General features: G+C 35.6%; 4 protein-coding genes, 1 long non-coding RNA gene and 1 pseudogene across 9 annotated transcripts; 3 read left to right on the top strand and 3 right to left on the bottom strand.

Moving 5' to 3' along the window:
* Positions 1–1,335: 1,335 nt before the first annotated feature.
* LOC107914093 (pentatricopeptide repeat-containing protein At4g20090) lies at positions 1,336–6,807 on the bottom strand. Its single transcript, XM_016842839.2, has 3 exons — positions 4,071–6,807; positions 1,926–3,495; positions 1,336–1,802 (listed from the first exon to the last, which is right to left on the bottom strand). Exon 1 carries the CDS (start codon positions 6,321–6,323, stop codon positions 4,425–4,427), a length of 1,899 nt encoding a protein of 632 aa, XP_016698328.2. The 5' UTR covers positions 6,324–6,807; the 3' UTR covers positions 1,336–1,802; positions 1,926–3,495; positions 4,071–4,424.
* On the top strand, positions 1,869–3,355 carry LOC121217121 (cationic amino acid transporter 5-like; annotated as a pseudogene).
* A 676-nt stretch (positions 6,808–7,483) lies between the features above and the next one.
* On the bottom strand, positions 7,484–11,021 carry LOC107914092 (renalase-like). Of its 4 annotated transcripts, none has more exons than XM_016842838.2 (4): positions 10,887–11,020; positions 9,147–9,416; positions 8,809–8,935; positions 7,484–8,272 (listed from the first exon to the last, which is right to left on the bottom strand). In XM_016842838.2, exons 1-4 carry the CDS (start codon positions 10,950–10,952, stop codon positions 8,250–8,252), a joined length of 486 nt encoding a protein of 161 aa, XP_016698327.1. In that variant the 5' UTR covers positions 10,953–11,020; the 3' UTR covers positions 7,484–8,249. The 4 variants fall into 4 exon arrangements, with proteins under 4 accessions (XP_016698327.1, XP_040950314.1, XP_040950313.1 ...); XM_041094380.1 differs by lacking the exon at positions 10,887–11,020 and adding an exon at positions 9,997–10,853; XM_041094379.1 differs by lacking the exon at positions 7,484–8,272 and adding an exon at positions 9,997–10,789 and having other exon boundaries at positions 8,411–8,935; positions 10,887–11,021.
* A 68-nt stretch (positions 11,022–11,089) lies between these two features.
* Positions 11,090–12,350, top strand: LOC107914091 (putative serine/threonine-protein kinase). Its single transcript, XM_016842837.2, has one exon. It carries the CDS (start codon positions 11,090–11,092, stop codon positions 12,188–12,190), a length of 1,101 nt encoding a protein of 366 aa, XP_016698326.1. The 3' UTR covers positions 12,191–12,350.
* A 1,810-nt stretch (positions 12,351–14,160) lies between these two features.
* LOC121217869 (uncharacterized) lies at positions 14,161–16,178 on the top strand. Its single transcript, XR_005914073.1, has 2 exons — positions 14,161–14,397; positions 16,040–16,178. It is a non-coding gene; the product is annotated as an uncharacterized lncRNA (long non-coding RNA).
* Positions 16,179–21,696: 5,518 nt separating this feature from the next.
* Positions 21,697–24,181, bottom strand: LOC107914090 (protein NRT1/ PTR FAMILY 5.7). Of its 2 annotated transcripts, XR_001688699.2 has the most exons (4): positions 23,929–24,143; positions 23,644–23,864; positions 22,132–23,548; positions 21,697–22,008 (listed from the first exon to the last, which is right to left on the bottom strand). XR_001688699.2 is itself a non-coding variant. In XM_016842836.2 (3 exons), the coding sequence occupies exons 1-3, from the start codon at positions 24,050–24,052 to the stop codon at positions 22,199–22,201; spliced, it is 1,695 nt and encodes a 564-aa protein (XP_016698325.1). In that variant the 5' UTR covers positions 24,053–24,181; the 3' UTR covers positions 21,697–22,198. The 2 variants fall into 2 exon arrangements, 1 of the variants encoding a protein (XP_016698325.1); XM_016842836.2 differs by having other exon boundaries at positions 21,697–23,548; positions 23,929–24,181.
* Positions 24,182–24,848: the final 667 nt, after the last annotated feature.

The raw sequence follows: 24,848 nt of genomic DNA on the forward strand, positions 1-24,848 counted from the left end.
AAGTACAAGCAAATCAAATCCAAGTTACAAGGTAGGCTTGCTTTGTAATGGTAAGCCATATCATGTTTATTCTATATTAACTCTGCACATACTTGCACTCTTCTTAACCTGTTTGTGTTTGGTTCATGGGTTGCGACATTTTTCAGTATTAAATTGATTTTCGTTCAACCAGCCTAATAGTAGCGGTGACAAGAAACAAGTAACAAAACAAAAATATTTTTTTCCCAACAACTAGGTAGGAAATATGAAGAGCAATAAATGTTATCATATCGAGTATTCTCTTTCTACCAATCATCACAAGCTTCCTCTGTTTTCGTTGGTATTCCCTTACATTATATGGGTTGAAATAGGGAGTTGTTTCAATGAATGACTTGATTCACCACATTTTTAACATTACTCTTTTCTTTGGTACATATCAATTTGAAGTAAAAAAAAATGTCAGGACCAGCTGACGAGATGTCAATATCTCTCGTTTTTTATGCCTAGCCATTCACTTCTTTCACATCATGAGGATCTGCAAATTAACTATAACGACTTTCTAAGTAGGAAAAAATCCTACCTGCGAAAGAGGGAGAGCCACAGGTCTCGTTATGAAGGGAGACCGAAAGGACTGCCAGAGATGGACAAAAAACAAAGACTGCTGAAGAAAGCTGAGGAAAACTGAGAAAAAGACTGAGGAAGCAAAACAAAAATCGAAGAAAAGGAAAAGATATACGAAACAAGGGAAGAACAGAAGAAGGGTGAAAAGGATGAAGGAAAGAAGATGGTGGGAGGGGAGGTGACCAAGGAATGGTGAGCCACAGCGGTGTAATGGTTGGCTGCACTAAAATCGAAAACCCAAGGTTAGAAACAAAGAGATGAGGTAGAGGATAAGCACTGAGAGAAATTTGTTACACTTGATTTGTTTTCTTAACATCAACGAATATTCATTTTTTTTTATACAATGCTTACTTCTATCCATAATCAATATACGATTCTTCTATTGTTTCGATTGTTTTGTATAAATGTCTCGTATTTTCTTTTTTAAAACAAGAACTATAGAAAACGGATTCCTTTTTGTAACTTATTATCGATTGTGTGGTAAAGTCGTCTGCTGTTACATAGAATACGCCCTTATCAAAATAAACCCTTCTTTCAGAGGCCAAAAGAGCTTAGGCTACGTCGAGGCTAATAGGAATGCACATGTTAGAAATTACTTCAAAATAAATCCAACCTGCTACAATGACTAGGTATGAGCCTATATAGTGTATATATAACATTAACATTAACATGCAAAAAATTCTTATATGTTGAAAATTATAATGCCAAGCCAAGAACACGAATTTGGTTTTGAAATTGAGAATTGAGCCTTAACATTCTTATTTTCCATCTGAAACTAACAAATAGAAACCAAATGACGAGGTCCATATACAACTTTTGTTGGTTGTTAGACCAACCAAAACCATTGGATAAAGTCTGTAAAAAAAAAAAGAAAAGCATCGTCTCAATGGCATGTTAGAACCAAGACTAAGCTAAGGCACAGTACATGATATTAATTATTTAGACTTATGTTACCCGTTATTACTTTTACCTGTCTAAAATATTCTGCATGTCGGACTCTTGACTCTAATGCTGTATGGCAATGGACGAAATGGGAGCCTCACAGTTAGCGACAGTTCAAATCACTAGTAACTAACTAATCAGGCAAGTTGTGATGATAAGGCAAGAGTGTAGAGGCAGTAACATTGTCTTAATATTCAACGGCATTTGAACCACTGTGCCAAGGATCCCACACATTGCTACATCATATTATCATCAGCAGTCTACACCAAGAATTGAAACGCTATGAGAATCTAGAAAACAAAGCAACAGTATTTACATATGAGAACATGGGGTCAAGGTCCCACAAAGAACTCACTGGAGATGAAGCAAAGATGATTTCTTACCACAAGAATCATTCCAGAGTCAGGGTACCTATTAATCAGAACTATCGCAAATATGTTTCTGATTCAAGGCCCATCTTATAAGCCACTCTGATGATGCCAATGAGATATCTTAGCTTCAAAAACAACGCGAGGATGACATGAATTGTTGTCTCCCCTTTCAGGGATCTTACCTGATTTGGATTTGGCTCCATTATTGGATAAGGCATCTTTGTGCTCACTTGTCAAGAAGCTCATAATCACTCTGCACTAACCATTGTCATGTTATATGCTGACAATGCTTTTCTTCTGTATTTGCTATACATAGTTTGTAGCATACATACTAGAGGCAGATCAATTGTTAAGTTATCTAAGAATTGAATTAGGAGATTATTTGACATTCATCACAGCTGGAAGGAAACATTCTTCTGAAAGCATTGCTGGAACTGCAGCAGTTATCAGACATGGACTTCTTCACCACTCTCCTACACTGTCAACCTAAGTCACTAGGTATCCATAAAAACATCAACAAGCAAAATAACCTTTTGGAAACCATTGCAGTTGCAGTTTTGGCAATTGCTACAACCACTGCAGTAAACAGCATGAAGAAAACTTCACAATCCAAACAGATAGCAACTTCAGCGAATACACTAGTAATATTGTTAGTGATAATTCCAGGGTTCGCTCATGCCAACACATCAAATTTCAACACCCTTTTCTTCTGGCCAAAAGAATAAAAATACATCACTGTTATATATTGCTTGCTAACACTTTTCCGATGTATGACACAGATAGATCCAGGTGCTTCCTATTCTGTTGCTGCTGGAATGAAATGGACTAAGTAGTACCTAGTAGCTCTTGGTGCCCTTAAGGGGTAACCACTGTCCTTCTGGTAGAGGCACTAGGGCAGGCAAGATACACTAATCATATTGCATGAGCACAAGTGATCCGACCATGGTCTTTTGTCCATCCAGACTGGAACACCAAAAACTACCGTCTCAAGTGGTCTGATTGCTTTCTTTTCAAGCTTGAATGTCTTAACAAGCTAGCCATCTGTGAGCATTCTAGTCATATTCATGTTGATTGATGTTGCACTTCTTGTGAGGAGATACTATATAACTGCTTCCTCAATAGGAACTTCATCTGACTGGAGATTAAGGCCTCATTATTGGACAGGTTACATAGTAACAATTCCACTTTGGTTCCTGGGGACGTTGGGAATGTCAATTTTCTTCCCAGCTGAAGACACCAATAATTTGGGGGGGTCCCAAGGGTTCCATGTTCTCCATAGTTGTCAATTGCAACAAATATTTTCGTGATGGGGTATTTGAACCTTAAGCTTTAATAAGATTTGGAATCTCTGCAGGGGTAATGCTGGTTTACTACATTTTCTTAGCCTCCATATAACTTATGATGTGGAGTATCAACAAAAGATGTTAAGCCCTGAAGGCTAAGAAGGAATGCATAGGCTTAGTCTATCATGTTCCACTATCTACTCGTCTTTTTGGCGAGTTGTCTGTATTCCACCATCTATCTCTAGTCCATAAACAAGATTGTCAATAGTGTTCAGTGCAGCATTCTTCAGCTATAAGCCCTGTGTTTTACAGTTAAAATCAGATCATTACTCTTGTCATCCCCAAAACTCTACTTGTACGATGCAGTGAAAAGATGAATGATATATTAAGGTATATCATACATCTAGACAGTAAAAGATTCCCAGCAAGACACTGTAATCATATTCTGCATTTTTAGGCACTGAAATAAGCATTTCATAAAGCCTTTTATTTAGTCAATTGGGCTTCTGTTAATGCACCTGTTGGGGTTGGAGGGGATGGGAGGATTTGGGACATCAATCCTAAGACCTACACAATTGCCTACATAATGATATAATTCAGAGCTAGAGAGGCGGGTTTCATTTGATTGATATAAAGCCCAATGTGTGTTTGATGCATATTCCAATTCCTAGAGAAGACATAATTTTATGTTATTCAATATCTACCTGATTCTAAAACTACTTTCATGTGGCTAGGTCTGAGTATCTTGGGCATAGCTCAGCTGGAGCAACAGAGAATGGAAACATATGCAGACATATGTTAATGCACATGTTCAAGTTATGTCAAAATGACAGCAAGTGAAAACTCGTATATTAAGGGACAATGACTTGTTTACCTTGCATTGTCAGTCTCCTTCAACCTTTGTCAATGTCTCAAGTATTCTGATTGTGAACCACATTTCAGCAATTTGGAGCATAGTCACAGAAATAAAAGGGAATGAGACCATCCCCTATCCAAGATACAAGAGAACATGAAATGAAGTTTAAAAGAGAGTTGTAAAAGCATGTCAAGAAGAAACATTTTGCAGTTAACAGATTGACTTGTATCTCCAATAAAATCCTGCAGATCCATCCTTGAGGATATTATTTCTCAATGTAACTATGATGAGAAAAGAAACTATTCTGCTCAGCGATGAAGAAATCTTTCAGAATTAACCACTTAAGGATTTACAAAATCACAAACAAAAGAATTAAGAGTCTAGGTTTCTCCAACACTTGTCAATGGCAGCTTGAACTTTTTGAGGTTTACAGAGCTCTTGGACAACTCTTTCCCAAGTTGATGCTTTTGGTGGCAAAAAATTCTGTAGCATCACTTGCATAATTCTGGAAGCACCAAAAACTCTTTGCCTGTTTAATAACCGGATGACAAGCTCATCTAAAAACTCCCTTCCATCTTGAGGAGGGTCTAGCTTCTCTCTCAGTGTTCTCAAAAATATATTGCATGTGGCTATGTCAGGATCACAGGCCCTATCCAGCATGCCGTTTAAGAGATCAATGGCATGAGAAATGCTATTTTGGTTGCATAAAGCATTAAAAAGTATATTATAGGTGACCACATCTGGTTGGGATTCAGTCTCTTGACAAAGCATCTCATGAAAAAGTTTCAAAGCTTCTTCTATTGAGCCAGCATTGCAGAGGCCCTGAATCACTGAACTGTAAGCCACTGCATCAGGTTTACAACCTTTTTCTAACATCTCTCTCCAGACCATCATAGCTTTGCTGAGATTACCAACCTCACAAAGGCCATGGATCAGTATGCTGTAATAAACCTTGTTGTGAATACATTCATGTTCTGCCATGTCTTTCCATAGCTGGACTGCCTTATGGCTATTGCCCGCCTTGAAGAAACCCTTCATCAGGGAGCTATATGTATAAGCATTAGGGGTGCAACCCTTGTCTATCATTTCAGATAGAACTTCCTCGGCTTCATTTGGCTTTCCTTCACGACACAAACCATCTATAAAAGCACTATAAACAACAGTGTTTGGTTTACATCCTTTTTCCATCATTTGAGTCCATAGTTTCCTTGCATCCTCGGACTTACCACTCTTGAACAACCCACTAATAAGGGCTGAGTAAACATATTCATTCACTCCATACCCTCTTTCCTGCACAGCAGTCATTAGCTTAAATGCATCCTCCGCTCTCCCTAGCTTAACAAGCCCATTAATGATGGTTCCATATGTGACGTCATTAGGAATACAATTACTGGACACCATGCGATCCAAAAGACTAACTGCCTTATCCAACTTCCCCTTCATACACAAACCATGAATGAGTGTGTTATAAGTGACCTGGTTAGGACAACAACCTTTGAGAAACATATTGTCCACTAGCTTGGCAGCGCGAACCAAGTCACCCTTTTTGCATAACCCATTAATCAATACATTAAAGATAACAGGAGAAGGGAAGCAACCCTCGGTTTGCATCTCGTCCAACAAGGAAACAGCCTCATCAATCCTATCCTCCTTGCATAATCCATCCATCAATGTACAGTAAGTATAGACATCGGGCGGACATTTCCTCAGAGGCATTTCTCTGAACACCTCGACTGCACGATCGACCCATCCCAACTTACACAAGGCTTTAAGAAGCAGGTTGAAAGTGAGCACATTTGGAGAAATATTGGTGTTCTTGGCATTAACGGAACGATTATAAAAGTCCAAGGCTCGATGATAAAAGCCCTCTCGTATAATGACGTTGAGAACAGAATTAAAGGACTTAACAGTGGGTATGCAATGAAAATCAAGGGACATCCTATGGAACAAATCCACAGCTTTATCGGGTAAATGGGCTCTCCCATAAGCCTTGAAGATGACTAGAAAACACTTCTCAATAAAAACTCGGTTTTGGAGCTTCATCCGACATAAAACATTGTCTAAAGAAGCAAAATCAGCAGTATGGGCATAGTGGCGAATGAGGGAATAGAAAGTGGAATCGCCTAATCTAAAAGAACCGGATTGGGGAGTGGAGTTGAAAAGCTGATCGGAGAGAGGCGGGTACTGGGAGGGTCCTTGCCCTCGGGACACTTTACCCGGGAATGAAGAGAGGCCCCTGCTGATTGTGTTGATAACACTGAGCCTTGCCATAGTGGACTGAAGCGCAGACAGCAATCGAATGAACTAATGTTGGCAACGCATTCAAAATTCAACAATCCACCATTTTTTTGAGTTTGAGAAACATACAGTGAAGTACAAGCAAACACACTGGTCACCGTTGCCCTACCTTGCTTGCTTGTGCTCGGTTTTTCCCCATAAAATGTAGAACATAATTTATTTTCTTGCTTTTAATTTATTACGGATTATACAGGCTTTATTATGTTATTTTGCCTACCAAATCAGGCGCGTGGAAAATTGGCTTTCGATCCACTGTGATTGTACTACGGTGAAATCTTTTACCTCATATCGAAGTACCATTCATCTAAAATTACACTAAGAGTGCGTTTGGTTCACTGTATTGGATTAGAGATGTATTGGATTAGAAGTGTATTGGATTAGAGGTGTATTGGATTAGAGGTGTAATAGCAAATCAACTGTTTGGTTGAATGTAATGGAATAGATGCGTAATAGTAATCTTGTGTTTGGTTGAATGGAATAGAGGTGTAATAGCATAGTGGAAAAAACTAAAATGACTAGAATACCCTTAGCATAAATTTATTTTGGTAAATGATTATTGTTATTGTTATTTAAATTTTAATAAGATTATTATTATCAATAATAAATATTTTAATCATATTTAAACATAATTATTATTAAACATATTTTAATTAAAATATATAATTTAATAAAATTCTTAATAAAAACATAATTTGATTTTGGAAATAAACAAAATACTCAATTTAATTTTATTATATTTTTTAAAATTTACTCACATTATAACATTAAGAACAACAAATGAGAGCGTATCCAGTAATTTTGGCAACAATCTCTTTAATTTTCGTAATGCTAAAATATTACCTTATTTTTTTTAAATTAAATCGATGAAAAGAAATTCATAGGTGCATTTTCATATAAATAATTGAATTATTCAAAATTACATGCATTTAGAGATAAATATTTTACCCAGCACTATGCTTGTTCGACTCGTAAAAGGCAAAAATTAGGATTCAAAATTAAATTATAATTTTTATGATAATAAAAATTACTTAGGACATCATGTTCTCAAAAACTCAAACCTTTATCAACATAGAATTGAATCGAATATCGTTTTCATCTTCACAAGTTTCTATACATAAACTATGAACACGGAATTAAACAATACAAAAATGGTATTCTTCTTCCATTGACATTTGATATCAGCTTCAGAAAAGGCAAAAGACAAGAATAAAGAGATAAAACAAAAGATTAAATCAATCCTATATCCTTGACTGACATAATTTACCTTAAAAACTCTATACTTTAACCAATCCCACCTATATGATTTTTCTGTTTTCCTATACATAACTTAAAGCTTACTTGGAACCAAGTCATTGTATTGTATTTCATGTAATTTTTTGAAGCAGATCCTCATCTCCTCCATCTGCATTGAAGGAATAGATGTCGACCGGGGCCACCGTGCAACCCATGGCATTCTGCTTGGTTCTTTTATTACAAAAGGAGCCTCGGTGTTTGTCTAGATAGATTACAATCACGGTGATTGGAGCTTGGCGAACCTTGATATTCGATTTATAGCTGACGGATTGCATCAGAGCCATTGGTAAGGAATGTCAGCCGCCAAGAGCAAGAACATGTAGTTCAGTTCACTTGGTTCATATGGTCGTCCAGAAGGTCTAGATTCGAATCTCACTATTTGCAAAATCTTCCTAGGGCAAGAGAAAATCATACTGTGGGACTGTTGCAGGAATCTTTGAAGGTTGAAGATTGAGATTTTAAGTGGCAAGTTGAAATGCTGACATTTCATTGTGTTGTTTTAAGGATGACTCAACCCCTGCAAGTGCAAATTGTCCAATATCATGTCCTTCAATTGCCTCAAATTCCTTCTCTAAGCCAACAGCAAACTCTTCAGGACATGCTCCATCACTTTGTAAATAGTCTGCAATCTACATCATTAAATCCACAACATTTCTTCATTAATCTCTATGTCAAAAGCAAAGGATTCATGAAGGAAACCAAACAGCAAGGAAAATAAATAAATATATATATAGACATACAAATAGATGTTACATTTATATATATGCACTTTTAAGCAAGATCTCGAGTACTGTCCTATAACCTAAATGGTTGGCTTATTTAGCTTTTAAGCCATCCTTTGTATGCATACACTTTTTGTATTCCTACAAAAACAGCTTGTTTCTAACCTCCAAGCATACCTTGATTTGCCCCCAAACAAATACCGAAATATGTCATAACGTGAAATTGTTACCTATTATCTAGAACTTTATCTGCATGGTCAGCCCTATCTAGATCTTGACTGTAACAACAATAGTAAAATGACATTCACAGCTCATTCAGTGCATGCATAAAATTAAATCCTAACCCTATTACCATAAAATCATAAAATAACACTCCTAAGCAAATTTGAATTGAAAAAAATGGGACAGAAGAAAAAAACATAAGTATTGAGGCACAAAATTACCATTATGAGCAATAACAATTGCATCAAATTCCCCACGAGGTTTTCCATTCTCGCTCAAGTGCCACATCCCGTTAAATGGCTCGAGCTTACTTATCCAACAAGGTCTCACTACATTGACCATAGAAGTCTGCACCAAGCATCTAACTTACTCAGATATAACCACTGTTAAAATGTCAACCCAATTAAGCACTTGAGACAATAGGGTCCAATAATGAAAGGCACCACTCTAGACAATTAGTAATTTATTTGTTTCACAAAGTATAACCTTTCCATTCGACTAATAATAAAGCTTTAAAAAGATCAGAATAAGCAGCAAGAACGAAAATGAAGGTGATCACCTCAGAAAGCAAAGAGTCGGCTAAAGGGCGCATCCCATTGACACCTATAAACCTTGGTGGTGATGAAGGAAGAGGAACAAACCGGCCACCTAATTCAAGCTGACCAACTAAACCTTGCCATTCTCGAACCAAGCCTTTCTCCAACCAATAATCAACTAGCTTGGAAAACCGAGAATCACTGACAGTAAAAAACTGAGCAGCATGGTCAAATATAAGTTGTTGAGGATCAATGACTCTAGTTCCCATTCTTCCTCCCAAACCATGCATTCCCTTTTACGGCAAAAGACAACAAGAAACCACATCACTTGCAATTATCCAAACTACATTATGCAATGTTAATGCAAATGGTTGAACTTCTAAACTTGTCCTCCCATAACTAAACTATTGAGCATTAAAAAGAAGAACGGTACCGGAAAATCACATGAAAGGGTTGAATTATATTAGCTTAGGCATGCCAAATTCACAATTTAATTTCATTGAAGACTGGAGTTTCTCTTAACAGAAGAAGAATATTTGAGTGCAATGAATACACAAACAAAAAGAGGCCTTCTCTTCTTCTGTCATAAGACAAGAAATTTAGAGACAACTATTCATCACAGAGATTAATTGCGCAACTCCAAAGTTAAATTTATGCATGAGTTCTAAAACATACTAACAAAATGAATTTCTTTCTATAAATTAAATGCATTGTTTTTATTCAAAAAAAAATCCAATTGTCATATACTCATGTAGGGAAAAGAAAAACATTATTACAAGAAAAGAAACATTTTTTAATTCATTGATCAAAACACCCTAAAGAACAACAATAACCCAAATTAAAGCAGCACGAAAGGTAACCAAAGGAACCAATCGTGTCAAAAACAGTGGACTTAACACCTCTTTTCTCCAAGCTCAAAGCACAAAGAAGACCAGCCATTCCTCCACCAATAATCCCCACGTGAGGGTCAGCTGAAACACCAGCAGTGAACTTGACCTGCTCCTGAGTGAAGGTTATCTTGAGAATTGACCTCCTAGAAGTCCCATATGGTGTTCTTTTCCTGTTCCTTGAAGTGGGTCTTTGTGGGTTTTTGGAGGGTTTTTTGGGTTCTTGTGAACTGCAAATTATAGTTAGAGGTTTTGGGGGTTTAAAGGATTTCTGGGTTTTGAGAGGAAACAGAAATGAAGAAGAAAAACTGGGCAGAGCCGAAGGTGCCATTGTTTCTTTTTCTTTTTGGAGGGAGCGACAACTAGCAACAATCTGGGCAAAGAAATAAGGAAGGAAATCGGATGAAGGAACAGAAGAGAAACAAGGGGATGGGGGGAGGGCAAATCAGGGAGCTGATGCTCAATCAGTAGCTAATCTGGGCAAAGAGGGGGAATAGAAATCGGTGGTTTTCACCGATTAAGAAGGTAATGGATTAGATGCGTATTACCAATACATCAAACCAAACGACGTGTTAAAGAGGTATTAAGTGGGGCCCACCGATTAAGGGTGTATTAGCTTACGTGTTAAAGAGGTATTAGGTGGGGCCCACCGATTAGGGGTGTATTGGCTAAGCCAATACACCCAACCAAACAAGCTGTAATTTTTATTTTTAATTGGCGGTCAGTAAACCGTAATAGTAACAGGAAATGCTTTGTTACCTAAAACTCCCAGAAGACACCTAATTCACGGCCAAAGCGGGACCCAAAAGTAAAGGCCAAAAGAAGTCAGAGTGAGATGAGGTAGAATTTTGAAAATTAAAAAATAAAAAAACTTACCATTAAATACCATTTTTTCTTTCTCTCTCTTCCGTTGACTCGTCCTTTCCACGATGCTGCCACCATTGACCTTCTCCCTTCTCCCCGTTCCTATTCTAGTTGCTGCCTTATTATTCACTCTCTCGTTCACATGGCTGATCTTCCTCCTCTTCTTCTAATCTAACTTTTTTCTTAAAAGAAAAAAAATTGGGCTTTTTTCCTCAATGGATCTAGCTCCTGCTTTAATTGTTGCAGCAATTTCCAGCTTGTTTTCAGTATCTTTAATCTTAGCTTGCATCTTCCTAATCTGCAGATCCACCAAAAAACCCGCTCCCCCTAATCCTCCTCAAACCCGTTCCTTAAACCGAACCCGACCGACCCCTAACCCTGCCACTCTCACCGCATGCGACAGCGCCGCTTTCGATCCATCTCTCACCCGTATCGACATGGCGGAACTCTCTGCCGCCACCAAGAACTTCTCCTCTGATCTCATCATCGGCGACGGCAGCTTTGGCTACGTTTACAAAGCTACTCTGTCCAACGGAGTCACCGTGGCTATTAAGAAGCTCGACCCCAATGCTTTTCAAGGCCTCCGAGAGTTCCGAGCTGAGATGGAAACGCTAGGTAAGCTTCGCCACCCAAACATCGTTAAGATCCTAGGGTTTTGCTCCTCGGGTCTCGATCGGATTTTGATTTATGAGTTCATTGAGAGAGGGAGTCTCGACCAATTGATTTACGGTGAAGATCAAGAAAACCCGGACGGCAGGTTTCTATGTTGGTATACGAGGAAGAAGATAGTTCGTGGGATAGCTAATGGTCTGGCTTATTTGCATGGACTGGATACACCCATCATCCATAGAGATATTAAGGCCAGCAATGTGTTGTTAGATCGGGATTTCGAAGCCCATATTTCTGATTTTGGTCTGGCTCGGCAAATCGAGGAGTCCCAAACACACGTATCCACGCAGGTGGCCGGGACAATGGGCTACATGCCGCCGGAGTACCGTGAAGGGAACACGGCGGCGACGGTTGTGGCAGATGTTTATAGCTTTGGAGTATTGATGATCGAGATAGCCACCCAAAACCGCCCCAATTGGCCGGTGAGGTTTGAGGGGAAAGTTATAGGACTAGTAGAGTGGGCTCGACGAATGGTAGCTCAAAATCGAGAAATAGAAATGGTATATCAAAAGATTCCGAGGGATGCGTTAATTGAAGAAGAGGTTAAGGAGTATTTTCGAATTGCGTGTATGTGTAGCAGTGAAGGATCGAAAGAAAGGCCCGCAATGATACAAGTTGTAGAGCTTTTGAATCAAATTTCGACTTGAATTTTGCGTTAGGAAATTTTCTTCTTCCCTTTTATAAGAATGCTGTATTATTTTGTTCATGATTCTATCTCTAATTGGGGATAGGATCATGTGAATTATGTAAATAGCTTATCATCATTTTGGCTAATAATCAAACTTCCATTAATAATGTTGATGAGAATACATTTTCTCCAACTTGATGTTCGTTTCAGCATCTTTAAAGAGTGGAATTCTTTAAAAAAAATTTAAATCACTCTTTTTTATTTGAATGCATAAAGAGGTTTAAACATAGGTATAAGTAAAACACCAAAAAAAATTAAATTTTGAGTTAATCGAATTAAATTATTTGATTTATTGAGTAATTCAAATAAATAATTTAATTTTTCGAGTCTGAATAATTTAAATAACAAAGCCATGTAAATACTTTGTGGTCCCTACCAATTTCAAAATAAGCAAATTAATCATTCTCAACAACAAAATTAAAATATTCAAAATATTAATAAAAATTATAAATTTTTATTTTTTTAATTATAAAAATTTTAAAAAGTTTAAAGAATACATACAAAAAAATGTTTAAATTTTAAATTTTTCTAAAATAATAATTTTAAGGATCTAAACAAGTAAATTATCAATTCAAGTTTATCATACTAAACTATTTCTCTTATTTTGTTTTAAAAAGATTTTCAAATATATATAATTTTAAATTTATGTGCTCTAACATGAAAATAGTTATATTGTAATAAGATTTATTTTTGACATGTTTAATTTTTTCAATTTAACTTGAACAATTTCGCTCGATTTGACTTGACTACAATTTTATTTCACTTGACTTGATTTGGAAAATTTTCAAACTGAACTATGATAATAAAATAGGACTCCTCAACTTTTCACTTGATTCAGTCGAATGCTCATCTCTAAATGACATAAGAAGTCGAATTGATTGGATTCTCTATTTTTTAATTAACTATTTAAATAATAATAATGATAATCATTAAAAAATATAAAAATATATTTTAAAATATTAATATTTAAAAATAAATATATTTGCAAAAAAAATCAAAGATAAAAAAATATCCAAAACATAATAAAAATCTAAATTTTTTTGTTAAAAATAAAAAATAATAATACCCTATTTTTCGATTGCTTGATTTGAAAGAGTTCAAGCTATTTCTAGTTATATGTCACTAGTTGAATCGGTTGGACTCTCGATTCTCAATCATTTAATTCATTCATCCAATTAAATCAAATTAATCTTAGATCATCTTTTACCTTCTTGAGAAAATGCACTTACCGCATTTAGTAATTCATGTAATTTAAATCTCCTTCATCATTTTGTCCATTCATTCAAATGTCTTATTCGGTAATTAGTTTAGAGTTATAGTGAGCTAGTGAATGGGTCAATTGAACATATATAATTACGGATGAAATAGTTTATAATTAAGTTTCGACTCTTCTTTTATTAATTACAAAATTATTTAGTTATGGTCGATTTAGTCTTAACTCGATTGACATGGACATTGTTGCCAATGCAGGAGAACGTGAGTTCGAGTGCGCCGAAGCACACTATCCTCCCATTTATGAGTTAGGGAGGGGCTATGGGTAGTTTTAGGCATTGTGTCAAAAAAATAGATACAATCAAAACATTTAATGAAAGGGTAAACTATACCTATGGTCACTTTTGTTTACCTCAGGTTACATTTTAGTCACTTATGTTTGAAATGTTACGTTTTAGTCACTTACGTTTTCATGTTGTAACATTTTAGTCATTGAGCCATTAATTGCCATTGACTAGAGGTGCTCGGGCCGCCCGGCCCGACGGCCCGCCCGAAATATGGGAGGGTTTGGGTAAAAATATAGGCCCAAAATATGGGCTTGGGCAAAAAAATAGGCCCGTTTAAAAAATGGGTCGGGCCTCGGGTAAAATTTTTTTGGCACGGGCCCGGCCCGGCCCGAATCTAATTAATATTTTTTTATTTTTTAAATTTATTATTAGATTAACAAATAACAATATAACATTTCCCGTTCCCAATTCCCCTCCCCATTTCCCGTCTCTGATAAATGCCTAACCTAACGCCTTCCCTTCCCTTTTTTTTTCCCCAAATCGGAAACCCACCTCGCTTGATCCACCATTCCACCTCCGGTGACTGGCCTTCCACGACTCCACCTCCGCTCTAACGGTGCTTCCAGTGAATCTAGCCTTCAACATCTTCTACCTTTTAATTTCAAATGTGAGTTTGCTGTTAACGGTTTCCTAATTTTTTAACGTCTTCTCCCTTTTTTGCTTTTTGATGTTGGTTGTGATTTTGATTTTTGCTGTTAATGGTGTTCTGATTTTGATTTTGAGACACTAAATCTTGGGGGATTTTGTTTGTGTTTACACTTTACATCTGTGGACTGCACTTACAAGACATGAAACAAAACCTTGATTCAACAGATCATATACATTTTGTTTGTTTGTGTTTACACTTTACATCTTATGCAACATGAAACAAAATCTTGGGGAGAGTCTTGTCCATGCTAAGATGAGACTAAACTCCATACAAGACAGAACCTGACAATGTTAGCCATGTTCGTTGATCTTTACACAATTCTCCATCTCTTGCCTGTCCAAATACATATGGTACCCAAAATTAATCCATGCACCATTAACAAGCACACACTTTATTTATTTATTTTGCTTTTCAAGACCTGAAGATTGTTGTTTGCATATATAACTAAATGATGATGATGATGATGAACCAAAGAACAAAACATCACTCATTGGTTGTTTACCTTAAGATATATTGACAATGTGGGTTCTGTCTGAAATTTCATCTTACAGGTTCTAGCTTCAACATCTTCAGCTGCAAATGAATATTTTAACTACTAAATGTTTTAACTGTATCTATATCCATAAGATTAAAAAAACATAACATTATTTTATTTTTTTGTTTCACTTTATTATTTATAACATGAATGAGAAACCAGATTGAGGCACCAAAAATAACAAACAAAAATATGTTCTTACCATTATTATTAGTAACTCTGCCTATACTCGAAGAAGATTTTTTCAGTAAGGGTAAAACAGAGAAAGTGAATATTAAAGAACAAAGGGTCTGGAATAAAAATAGTAACCAATTTTCTTCAATACAAAATATACTACTTTTTTCTGGTCACACTTCATCAGTCAAGCCACTTGTTCATTTTTAGTCCAAAACTATCAATCCATGGTTATTATTTCTCTAAAAGTGATCAATTTAATGATATGACATTTTGGAATTTTTCCTTGAAAAATGTTTACCATAATGTAGCACACTAATTCATTGGAAGCTTAAAATGCTTAAAATGTTATTGAATTTAGTTGAAGTATAAAGGTTATATATATATATACAAGGTTCGAATTCACACATGTATAAATTATTGGTTTAATCAAAGGTATGTATATATATGTGTACATAAGGTTCGAATAAATGCATAGGTATATACATGTATAAACCTTTGGATTGGATTTATAATATGTATATTATACTTGTTTAAGTAATTTCGAATAAGCATGCAAATATACTTGTTTACATGTATAATTTCTTGTATTAAGATATGTCATTATATAAGTATATGAGGTTAGCATGTTTCTCTGTTTTGGTTGATCAATAACAGGAAGAAAGCAGTGTGTTTTTTTATGTGCCATGCTTAGTCGAGTATTGTATTCACCTATCACTTATCTAGAAATCAAACTCCAGTTTATATCTTCTAGGGGCGTAGATGCTGACAACTCTTTGCTCATTCCATTATTACTTCACTTCTTGCAGTAGTAACATTTCCCATTGTATTTGTACATGTTATTCATAATTTTAATCTCATCTTTTTTGTTTTTGCTTTGTTTTATTGTAGAAACAAGCTATTGAGGCAAAAAATAGCAGGCCCAGTCAGGTTGCTATCACAAGGCTAGCATAGTTAAATAACTAGTTTTGGTAATTAATTTTATTTGGTACTCAAAATAAGTAATTTTTAACTACTTTTATCTTACTTATTAAATTGAGTATGAAATATAATTTGATATTTGATATAATTTTAATAACAATTAGTTTTAAGTAAGTAAAAAAAAATGGGTCGGGCCGGGCCGGGCTCGGGCCTCATATTTTCTCCACGGGTCGGGCCTGGGCAAAATTTCAGGCCCATATTTTGGGCCTAGCAATCGGGCTAAAATTTTTTCTGGGTCCGGCCCGAACTCGGCCTGACCCGGCCCATGAGCACCTCTACCATTGACAGTGTAACGGTAAGCTGACGTGGCACATTAAATTATCATTTCAAACAAAAATTTTAGGTTAAATTATATAATTGGTCCCCATATTTTTTTCATTTTGAGCAATTTAATTTTTTCTTTTATGTTCTTTTAACTTTTTTTTTCTTTATTTTCCATTTTCTTCTGCTTCCCCGTTTGTTTTCCTACCTTCTCCATTTCTTTTAACATATCAGGAAGTCGAATTGGCAGTGAAGAAAGAATCATGGTACGGGTTTATGGGTTTTGATTATAGGCAATGATGGCTTTTGACTTCTTACTTCTTTCTTCACTGCCAATTCGACTTCTTAATATGTTAAAAGACATGGAGAAGGTAGGAAAATAGAAGGAGAAACAGAAGATAATGGAAAATAAAGAGAAAAAGAGAGAGTAAAGTTTAAAGAATATAAAAGAAAAAAATTAAATTGCCCAAAACAAAAAAAAATATGGGGATCGGTTGTATAATTTAACCTAAAATTTTTGTTTGAAATGATGATTTAACGTGCCATGTCAGCTTACCGTTACACCGTTAACGGCAATTAACGGCTCAGTGATTAAAATGTTACAACAGTATAACGTAAGTGACTAAAACGTAATATTTTAAACATAAGTGACTAAAACGTAATATTTTAAACATAAGTGACCAAAATGTAACTTAAAGTAAACAAAAGTGACCATATGTGTAGTTTATCTTTAATGAAATTGTTCATAAAAAACAAAAAAAAAGTTTTTTTGTTATAAAGTTCGTCCACTAAAAGTAGAATGATCGAACTCCTTATTAATACCATTAAGAAAGCTACTTATATCAAGTTTTAGTTCAATCACCTTGTCATATTTGTGTTATCTCATAGAATATTTGTGATCCTAAGTTAAATCATATTTTTCATTGTTGTATCTTAGACAGTGAAAATTATCATTACATTTGCCAAGTAAAGATAAAATCATTTTTAAAACAAAAAAAAATGATAAAATCATGTGTCTCATACAAATGTCCCATGATCATGTTCTATTTTTACAATTCATACAATGCTAATGAGATATATCTTTATTCTTTTTATCGAGCTATGATTCTATTATTATGAATGAAATCATGTCATGAATAATAAGTTATATACCCAACATACCAACTTTTAGCCTACTAGACTGAGAGCAAAGATTTTCAATATAATAAAGTATATGAGTTATACATGCATGGTCATTTACTTGCTCAGAATTTAGGAAAGGCACGAGTGAATTAATTTATAAATAAATCTAAGACTAATCCAACTTGGATCATATTTATCGTATTATCAATTTAAACAATCACATCTATGTCTTTATTTCATGGGAGTCAATCTAGCTCCAATAGCTAAGATGACCTAATAGGCGTAAAACCATAAGGTGCCCAAAATCCCGGGTACGCCAAAAAAGTACCGGGCAATGACATCGCCATCGATTGCTGCATGGGCGCTTGCATCGGTGGCGATGGGTACGCCGACATCTTTCTCGACACAGGGTTCGACATCGACTTCTTCTTAGGGGTGTAGTATGTGGGGGATGTCGGTGAAGCGAAATATGTACTTATAGGAACAGAAAAATCGGCCATATGCAGCGGTGGCCCACAGTGCGGTGGTGCTTGTGAATAAAACACAAGATTACTTAATTGAATGAGAATACGTGGACCGAAGTGACCCGAATATTGTGCAGCCACAGGCAGCGCATCTTCTGCCGAAACGGATGACAAACCCATCGTGTGGTCGCGTCCCCTCCTAGTATGTTGTGACGATCCTTGTGACCTCTTCGCCCAAATTTGTCGACTCCTCCCCTCTGGTGATAGCATATGTGACTTAACGACAATTCTAAACCATGCCAAGTAATCATCAACTATCGTTGTGTCCGCTAAGAAAAATTGTTCACAAACGGTTATAGATTGCATCCTACAATCCCATGCCACGATGTGCTCCTCGTACTGCTTCAACCAGTCGATGTTGTCCTTCCCTCACATGTCCACCTTGTGCAACTCCTTCAGGTCTTGTGATGGCGGCGAAATTCGTTGCTTCTACCTGAACTGCCGCAACATCTGCTCTGTTTCATGCATTTCCACCATCATGTACACTATCAACAACACCTTCACGTCCCACATCTGCCGATTGCGCAACACTTCCGGCGAGATGTAGAATATGACATCAGTGTCAGCGTACGACATCCATTCAAATTGAAAAGTAAAATTATAAATATCATTATTTATGAATGTTTTTTACAAATTATTACGTAATTAATATAGGTTCAAAAGAATAGGTAACTAACTTCGGCTTCCGAACGTTGATCTAAAAATAGCCTAATATCTTCTAAATCTTCGTGTAGTCCCACGTAGCTCGACTTATGGTTCCACCTGTACAAACGATATATTAGTCCAAACATATAATAATAAATGTTATTGTACAAACCACGTATTTGTTAATAAATAATGTTTACCTCGTCACCAACGGGAACATATATGGGTCGATCACCTTGGGACGTAGAAATGGTAGTCCCCACCAAGCCCACGATTACAATAAGAGTAGATAACCACCAATCGACGTCGCACTTGGTAGCGTGGCTAGACATATCTCCCGATTCAACATGGACAATACGGCAGATCCCCAACTTAGTTTCCCGCACTCATTAAAGTCCACTAGATGTAGTAGTCACCTTACATGCACCAAATTTTAAAATTTGTCGGGCATTAAAATGCACCCGATTAACGTCATGATGTATGCTCGAGCGTATTGTTGTATCACCTTATCTATTCAGTCTTCAGGGTCCTTAGGGAGCTCGTTGAAATTATCTTTCAACCAATTCATCGATATCCAACTACCTTTGAACTTGTCTAGAACCTTCCCCGACAGTGATTGGCAGAGGTTCACTTTGCTTGGAACGATCGCAGATCTCGTGATGATTGATCTATCCACTGTTAGACTGAGTTGCAGCGCTACGTCTTCGAGTGTGATTGTACACTCACCGCATGGAAGATGGAAAGTATGTGTTTCGGGCCTTCATCTTTCCACCAATGCACTGATTAGTTGCAAATCGAGTTTATAGCCCTGAACATACGAGACGCATGTAAGAATCCAACTACTTGCAAGTGTTCGCGAATTTTAGGGGTCACAGGCTTTCCCATATTATGGATGAAACCCCCCAAAACACGATTGTCCGCCTATTTACACAATAAAAAGTATAATTATAATAAAAAAATAAATTTAATATTATTGAAATTAACGAAATTTAAATTTCGGTCTTACCATTGCTAATTGGGCGGCGGAAATATACTTGTCGTCGAAGCGGATTAGGGAGGCGGTCATTCATGAGAAATCAATTTAAATGAATAAAAACGAGATAATTAAAAATAAAAATATCGAAAAATATTTAAAACAAGAGAGTTGAGAGGCTTGGGAGGGTTTGAGAGAATTGAGAGAGTTGAGCGAATGATGTGAATGAAAAAAATATTATAGGGTAAAAAAAAGTTACCGTTGGGTGTATTTATTTTTTTTTACTATCGGCGGCAATGTTCAAAAAGCGGTTGGAATCTGACCATTAGCTGGAAAGCGCGTCTAGTTGGATGAGCTTTCTAGTTAAATCGACCTAAATCCTTAATTGATTTTAAAACCGACGTAAAACCCTAATTAAAATTTTTTGACATACATGCCTTATTTTGCCAAATCCACCACCATGTTCACAGTATTGTCATCCTTTAATTCTTCGAGATGGACTTTCTTGGTGATTCGATCTTCATTAGAATCTTCTTCTCTACCATCTCGGTCGTCGGACGAGATCACGATTGTATTCATTGAAACATTTTTAACATATTCAACCCACAATATAGTTTTACTTTATATAATTAATGCAAAGTAACATTATTCAAAATAATAAGTAATTAACATAATTAACTCTAATATTAAATAAGTGGTAATTAATTTACTTAAAATTCTATCCAAACTCTATTTTACATCAATAAAATTAACAAAATTTTTTAAAAAAATAGCACAACTTTATTTATGTCAAAATTTTTAACTAATAATAGTAAATTTTAATTTTAATTTTAATTTATCATAACTTTTTTTCCTTATATTTTATACTTAAAGTTTTATTCAATAATTAATTATTATAATTATAATTTAATTATTTTAAATATTTAATTATTAGAACTTCTATTAAATTATAATTTTTTAAATATATAATTATTTCAATTTCAATTTTATTTAAACTTTTTAACTAATAATTCTAAATTATATATTACAAATTTAGTAATATGAAAAAATAAAAAATATTCTTAATTTTTTTTTCAAACTTGTGTTGTTATATGTATATATATACACATTATAGATTGCGATATTATTCCCATTTTTCAAAAGTTCACCTTTTCTCTCTTCTTTCTCTTCTATCCTTCCCTTTTTCGGCGAGCATCCGCTGCCGGAGAACCCAATGTTCTCCGGTTTTCAACGGCGGAGCACGGTGGTTGGTAAAAAATCTTCAAATATTTTTTCCTTTTTTTAGAAAATTGAAAAGAAACAGATATCTTTCTTTCTTAAAAAAAAAAAAAACCAGCTTCGACACTTAAAAACAAAATCAATCTTTTTTCATTATTATTTTTTGGGTTCTCCAGATCTAGGGATATGGTGGCTTCCTCACGGCCCCAAAAAAATCGATATGCAAGCCTTCAAGAAACACAATAGCACTTGAAATATGCTTTTGGTGTTTTGGGATCTTTGTGTGTGTAACTGATTAGTATTTTGATGACAATGGTCTCTGTTTTGGTTGATTTTTCTCCGATCGGTTCTTTTTGTGTGTGTGAATGTGCAGGTCTTTATAATGCTCAAAAGTTTTTACCAAGACATTGTTTTACAATTTCGATTCTGTCTTGGGATTCAAGGTTTTGCATAAACATATTTTTCTTGTGCATCAAACATCAAAGGTTTTGTGTTCGTGTTCTTGATCTGAAAGAAACTCGAAAATTTCACACTATGATTTTTGTTAAAAGTTTTGGGATTTTAATATTTTTCTGTATTTTTTTTTTGCTTCTTTTTGGAAAATAAAATAAAATAAAATATATAATATATATGACATCATAGGGATGATAATAGTAATAAGAATATGTGGTATTAATTTCACTTAAATGCATTCAATGTGCTCCTTGACTTTCCTTAACCATGTACGGTGGCTGTAGATTTTTCAAAACTCTAACTTCAATTTTCATTATAGAGGTGTGAAAGTTAATTATAAATGTATTTAAAACAAAATTATAAATTACAAATTTGCAATCAATAATTCAATATTCATTAACAAATACTTGAATGACAATTACACATTTGCAAGGGTAAATAAAGGCAAATTTATTAGATATCCCTCTAATAAACAATTTTTACGTATCATCCCTTCAGGTAAGCATTTTTTACGTGTCAACTCTTTATCTCTTTCCCGCATCCTTTTCTCCATCAATCATGTTGCAAGAGAGTAAATGGAGTTTCCTTCTTATTGGAGACATTTAGGAACACATTTAGCAATCACCTATTTAAGAGTTTACGTCTACGAGTTGGCCATGAATAATAATAAATTACGTCTAAACCTGTACAAAACAAAACCAATACATGGTCAACTCTATAATAAATACTAACATAAAATTTGTAAAAGATCTCAACTCCACCCATTTTACTTGCAAATAATAACGGGTGCTATAACACTACTCCACCTGTATATGTATTTGAATTTTGAACCCACTGTTGAGTTTCAAGTTTTGCAGTTAATTGGATCTGCTATTACCCCCCCTTTTGGACCCGATTCCCGAAACTTCGGTTCCTCAATGATTTCCTCCCAAAATCATTCCAACCACTAGTAGCCATTGAATCACCATGTAAAGGGAAATAAGGAGGAGATGAGGCTCCTTTCAGTACCCTTTTAGTGGAGAATTCCTGGGTAATTAACTGTTCAGCTGAGGATGGATTTCCCAAGGGTTCACCGGAGGAGGATGCAGGAGGTGCTTGTGCTAGACCCTCTTCCATTTCCATATTACTACCCACCACATCCTCTTCTGGAGCTATCTTCCAATAAGATGCGTATGCAGCGACACTAAAGAAAGCCAATGAACCTAAGCTTATCATCGCCAGCATCAGAAAATATCTGTCCAGATGACTTGTGCTACTTTCGTCACCAAACCACCCTCTGAAAGCAAATATGGTTAATATACTAAGAAATTTCCCCATTCCCATCACGATTTCTTTGAACAGTAACTCATAAACTTTCATGGATCCCGGGACGAGGTTATAGAAACAACCCTCAATCCCTGCCTCAACAAGTCCGCTCATGATTCCTAACAGTAAATACTGAGGAGTCAACCACAAGATACTCATCGGAATCTTCTCAACTTCGCTTTTGGGGATCTCATATTCTTTGATTAACTTCAATCTGCGAACCTCCACCTTCCAAGCTGTTATGCAACACAAAAACGAAACAAGCATTCCGAGTGTAATTCTCACGACAAAAGCACGCTTTCGTTGGTTTTTGTTACACAACTTTGAGGTTACAAAATCAACCAACCCCGCAGTTACGAAGGTTGTTAAGGAACTGAGGACAGAGAAATAATTTAGAGGAATTCTGAAACCGTTGCCGATTCCATTTTCCAGATAGTCACTTTGTTCGAGGAAGAATGTGGTGCCGGCTGCCTCTACCAGGCAATAGACGAGGAGTGTTATCCAAAAGGGGACTAATCTTCTCCAGCCGTTCATGATCTGTAATGTAATTTTTCTTTCGGGTGGTTCTTTGCTGTAACACCTGATGCCTTGCACAAAGAACAAGGAAGCCGTTCCAGTTATTATTGATGAAATCAGGATAGGTTTCTTCAATGATAGGCGGCTTGAGATTGAAACTATAGTAAAAATGAGGACACCAAGAAACCAAGAAGTACACCACCAAAACTGGTGTCGAGCCTCGGCCCTTTCCCGGTTCTGATACTCTGCCTCTGCCACTTGGGAGTTCTGGTTCCGACCAAACTGATCTTTGAGAAATGCTTTCAGAGTTGGACTTAGTCCACCCTTCCCCAGGGTTACAAGTAGCAGTGCCACGTAAAATATTCTACTGTCTTTATACTCAAAACATAATATCACTAATCCCTGTAATTATTAAGAGTATCGAATTAGTTCCTTTATACTATCTTATGACAGCTGAAAAGCTAGCTTTCTAGTGATGAATAAACGTCCCCACTCACAGTGATGAAAGCTGCAGTGGTGTAACCAACGACCTTGAATCGACCCAAACGTTCGTCTGCTACATATGCGACGATAGCTGCAACGAGTAGTGATGCGCCTTCTTGGGCATTGACAATGGCGGCAGCTATTGGGAGACGGTAGCTTTTCCAATTGCTTGTGATGTAAGTTATCAGCACGAAAAAAAATGCATGCTCTACAAACGCATGACTGAAAACTAAACCTGCATTTCGTGTATGAAACTTATCAACTCATTTTAGCAAATGAACTAAAACGGCTAAAATTACCTGAGATGAATAAAGCAGCTTTGGAGAAACAAATATAATAAGACGCCCAGTTGGATACTTCTTGCCCCATCTCCAACAACATTTTAGCTACTGAATCTGAATTTTTGCAAGTGTTTATAATCATTTAACTTGTATTATTATATTTATAGTAACTCCTACCGTGGAAAAATATTACTACCGGCCGCAATGAACCAACCGAGAATCTACATTGTAAGTGCGTGCCTGTGAACGGTGGAGCCCGGTTTTTAGAATAACATTATTTGCGTAACGTGTACGCAACCATATTAAATACATCCACTCTTTTAGGGTTGTACAGGGCCGGACTGGGTAGGCCTGTTTTCTGGATCTGGTCCGGTTCAAAGAGATTAAAATTTTATTTTAATTCGACTCGAATAAAAATATTAAAACTCTATTAAAATTTTTATATTATATTTTTACATAAAAATAAATTTAAAAATATAATATATTAAATACACTTAAAAATTAAAATAAATATTTTCAAACAAATAATTTTTAAAAATTTAAATAACTCTAAATAATTGTAACTTAACATGCAAATATATCTAAAATAGTAACAAAATTAATAATAAAATAATAAATATATAATATTCAAATAATAATAAAATAATAGCAATATAATAATAAAATGATAACAAAGCAATGAAAAAAAAGTTAAAAAAAGCAGTAATATATATTTTTTTTGCAAATTTGGGTTAAATTAGGCCAGGCCCAAAAAGCTTACTCGAGGCTTGACCTATTTAGAAAATGGGCTTCATTTTTATCCAAACTTATTTTTCGGGTCTATATTTTTGTCTAAACCCTCCCACTTTTCGAGTGACTCGGCTCATAAACAACTCTACCCTCTTTAAACAAAAATATTGTTTTCGAACAAAAACAATTATATTACGTCTCATAATAAC

This window comes from Gossypium hirsutum, chromosome D05 (assembly GCF_007990345.1).
Source record: "Gossypium hirsutum isolate 1008001.06 chromosome D05, Gossypium_hirsutum_v2.1, whole genome shotgun sequence".
In the NCBI taxonomy this organism is placed as follows: Eukaryota; Viridiplantae; Streptophyta; class Magnoliopsida; order Malvales; family Malvaceae; genus Gossypium; species Gossypium hirsutum.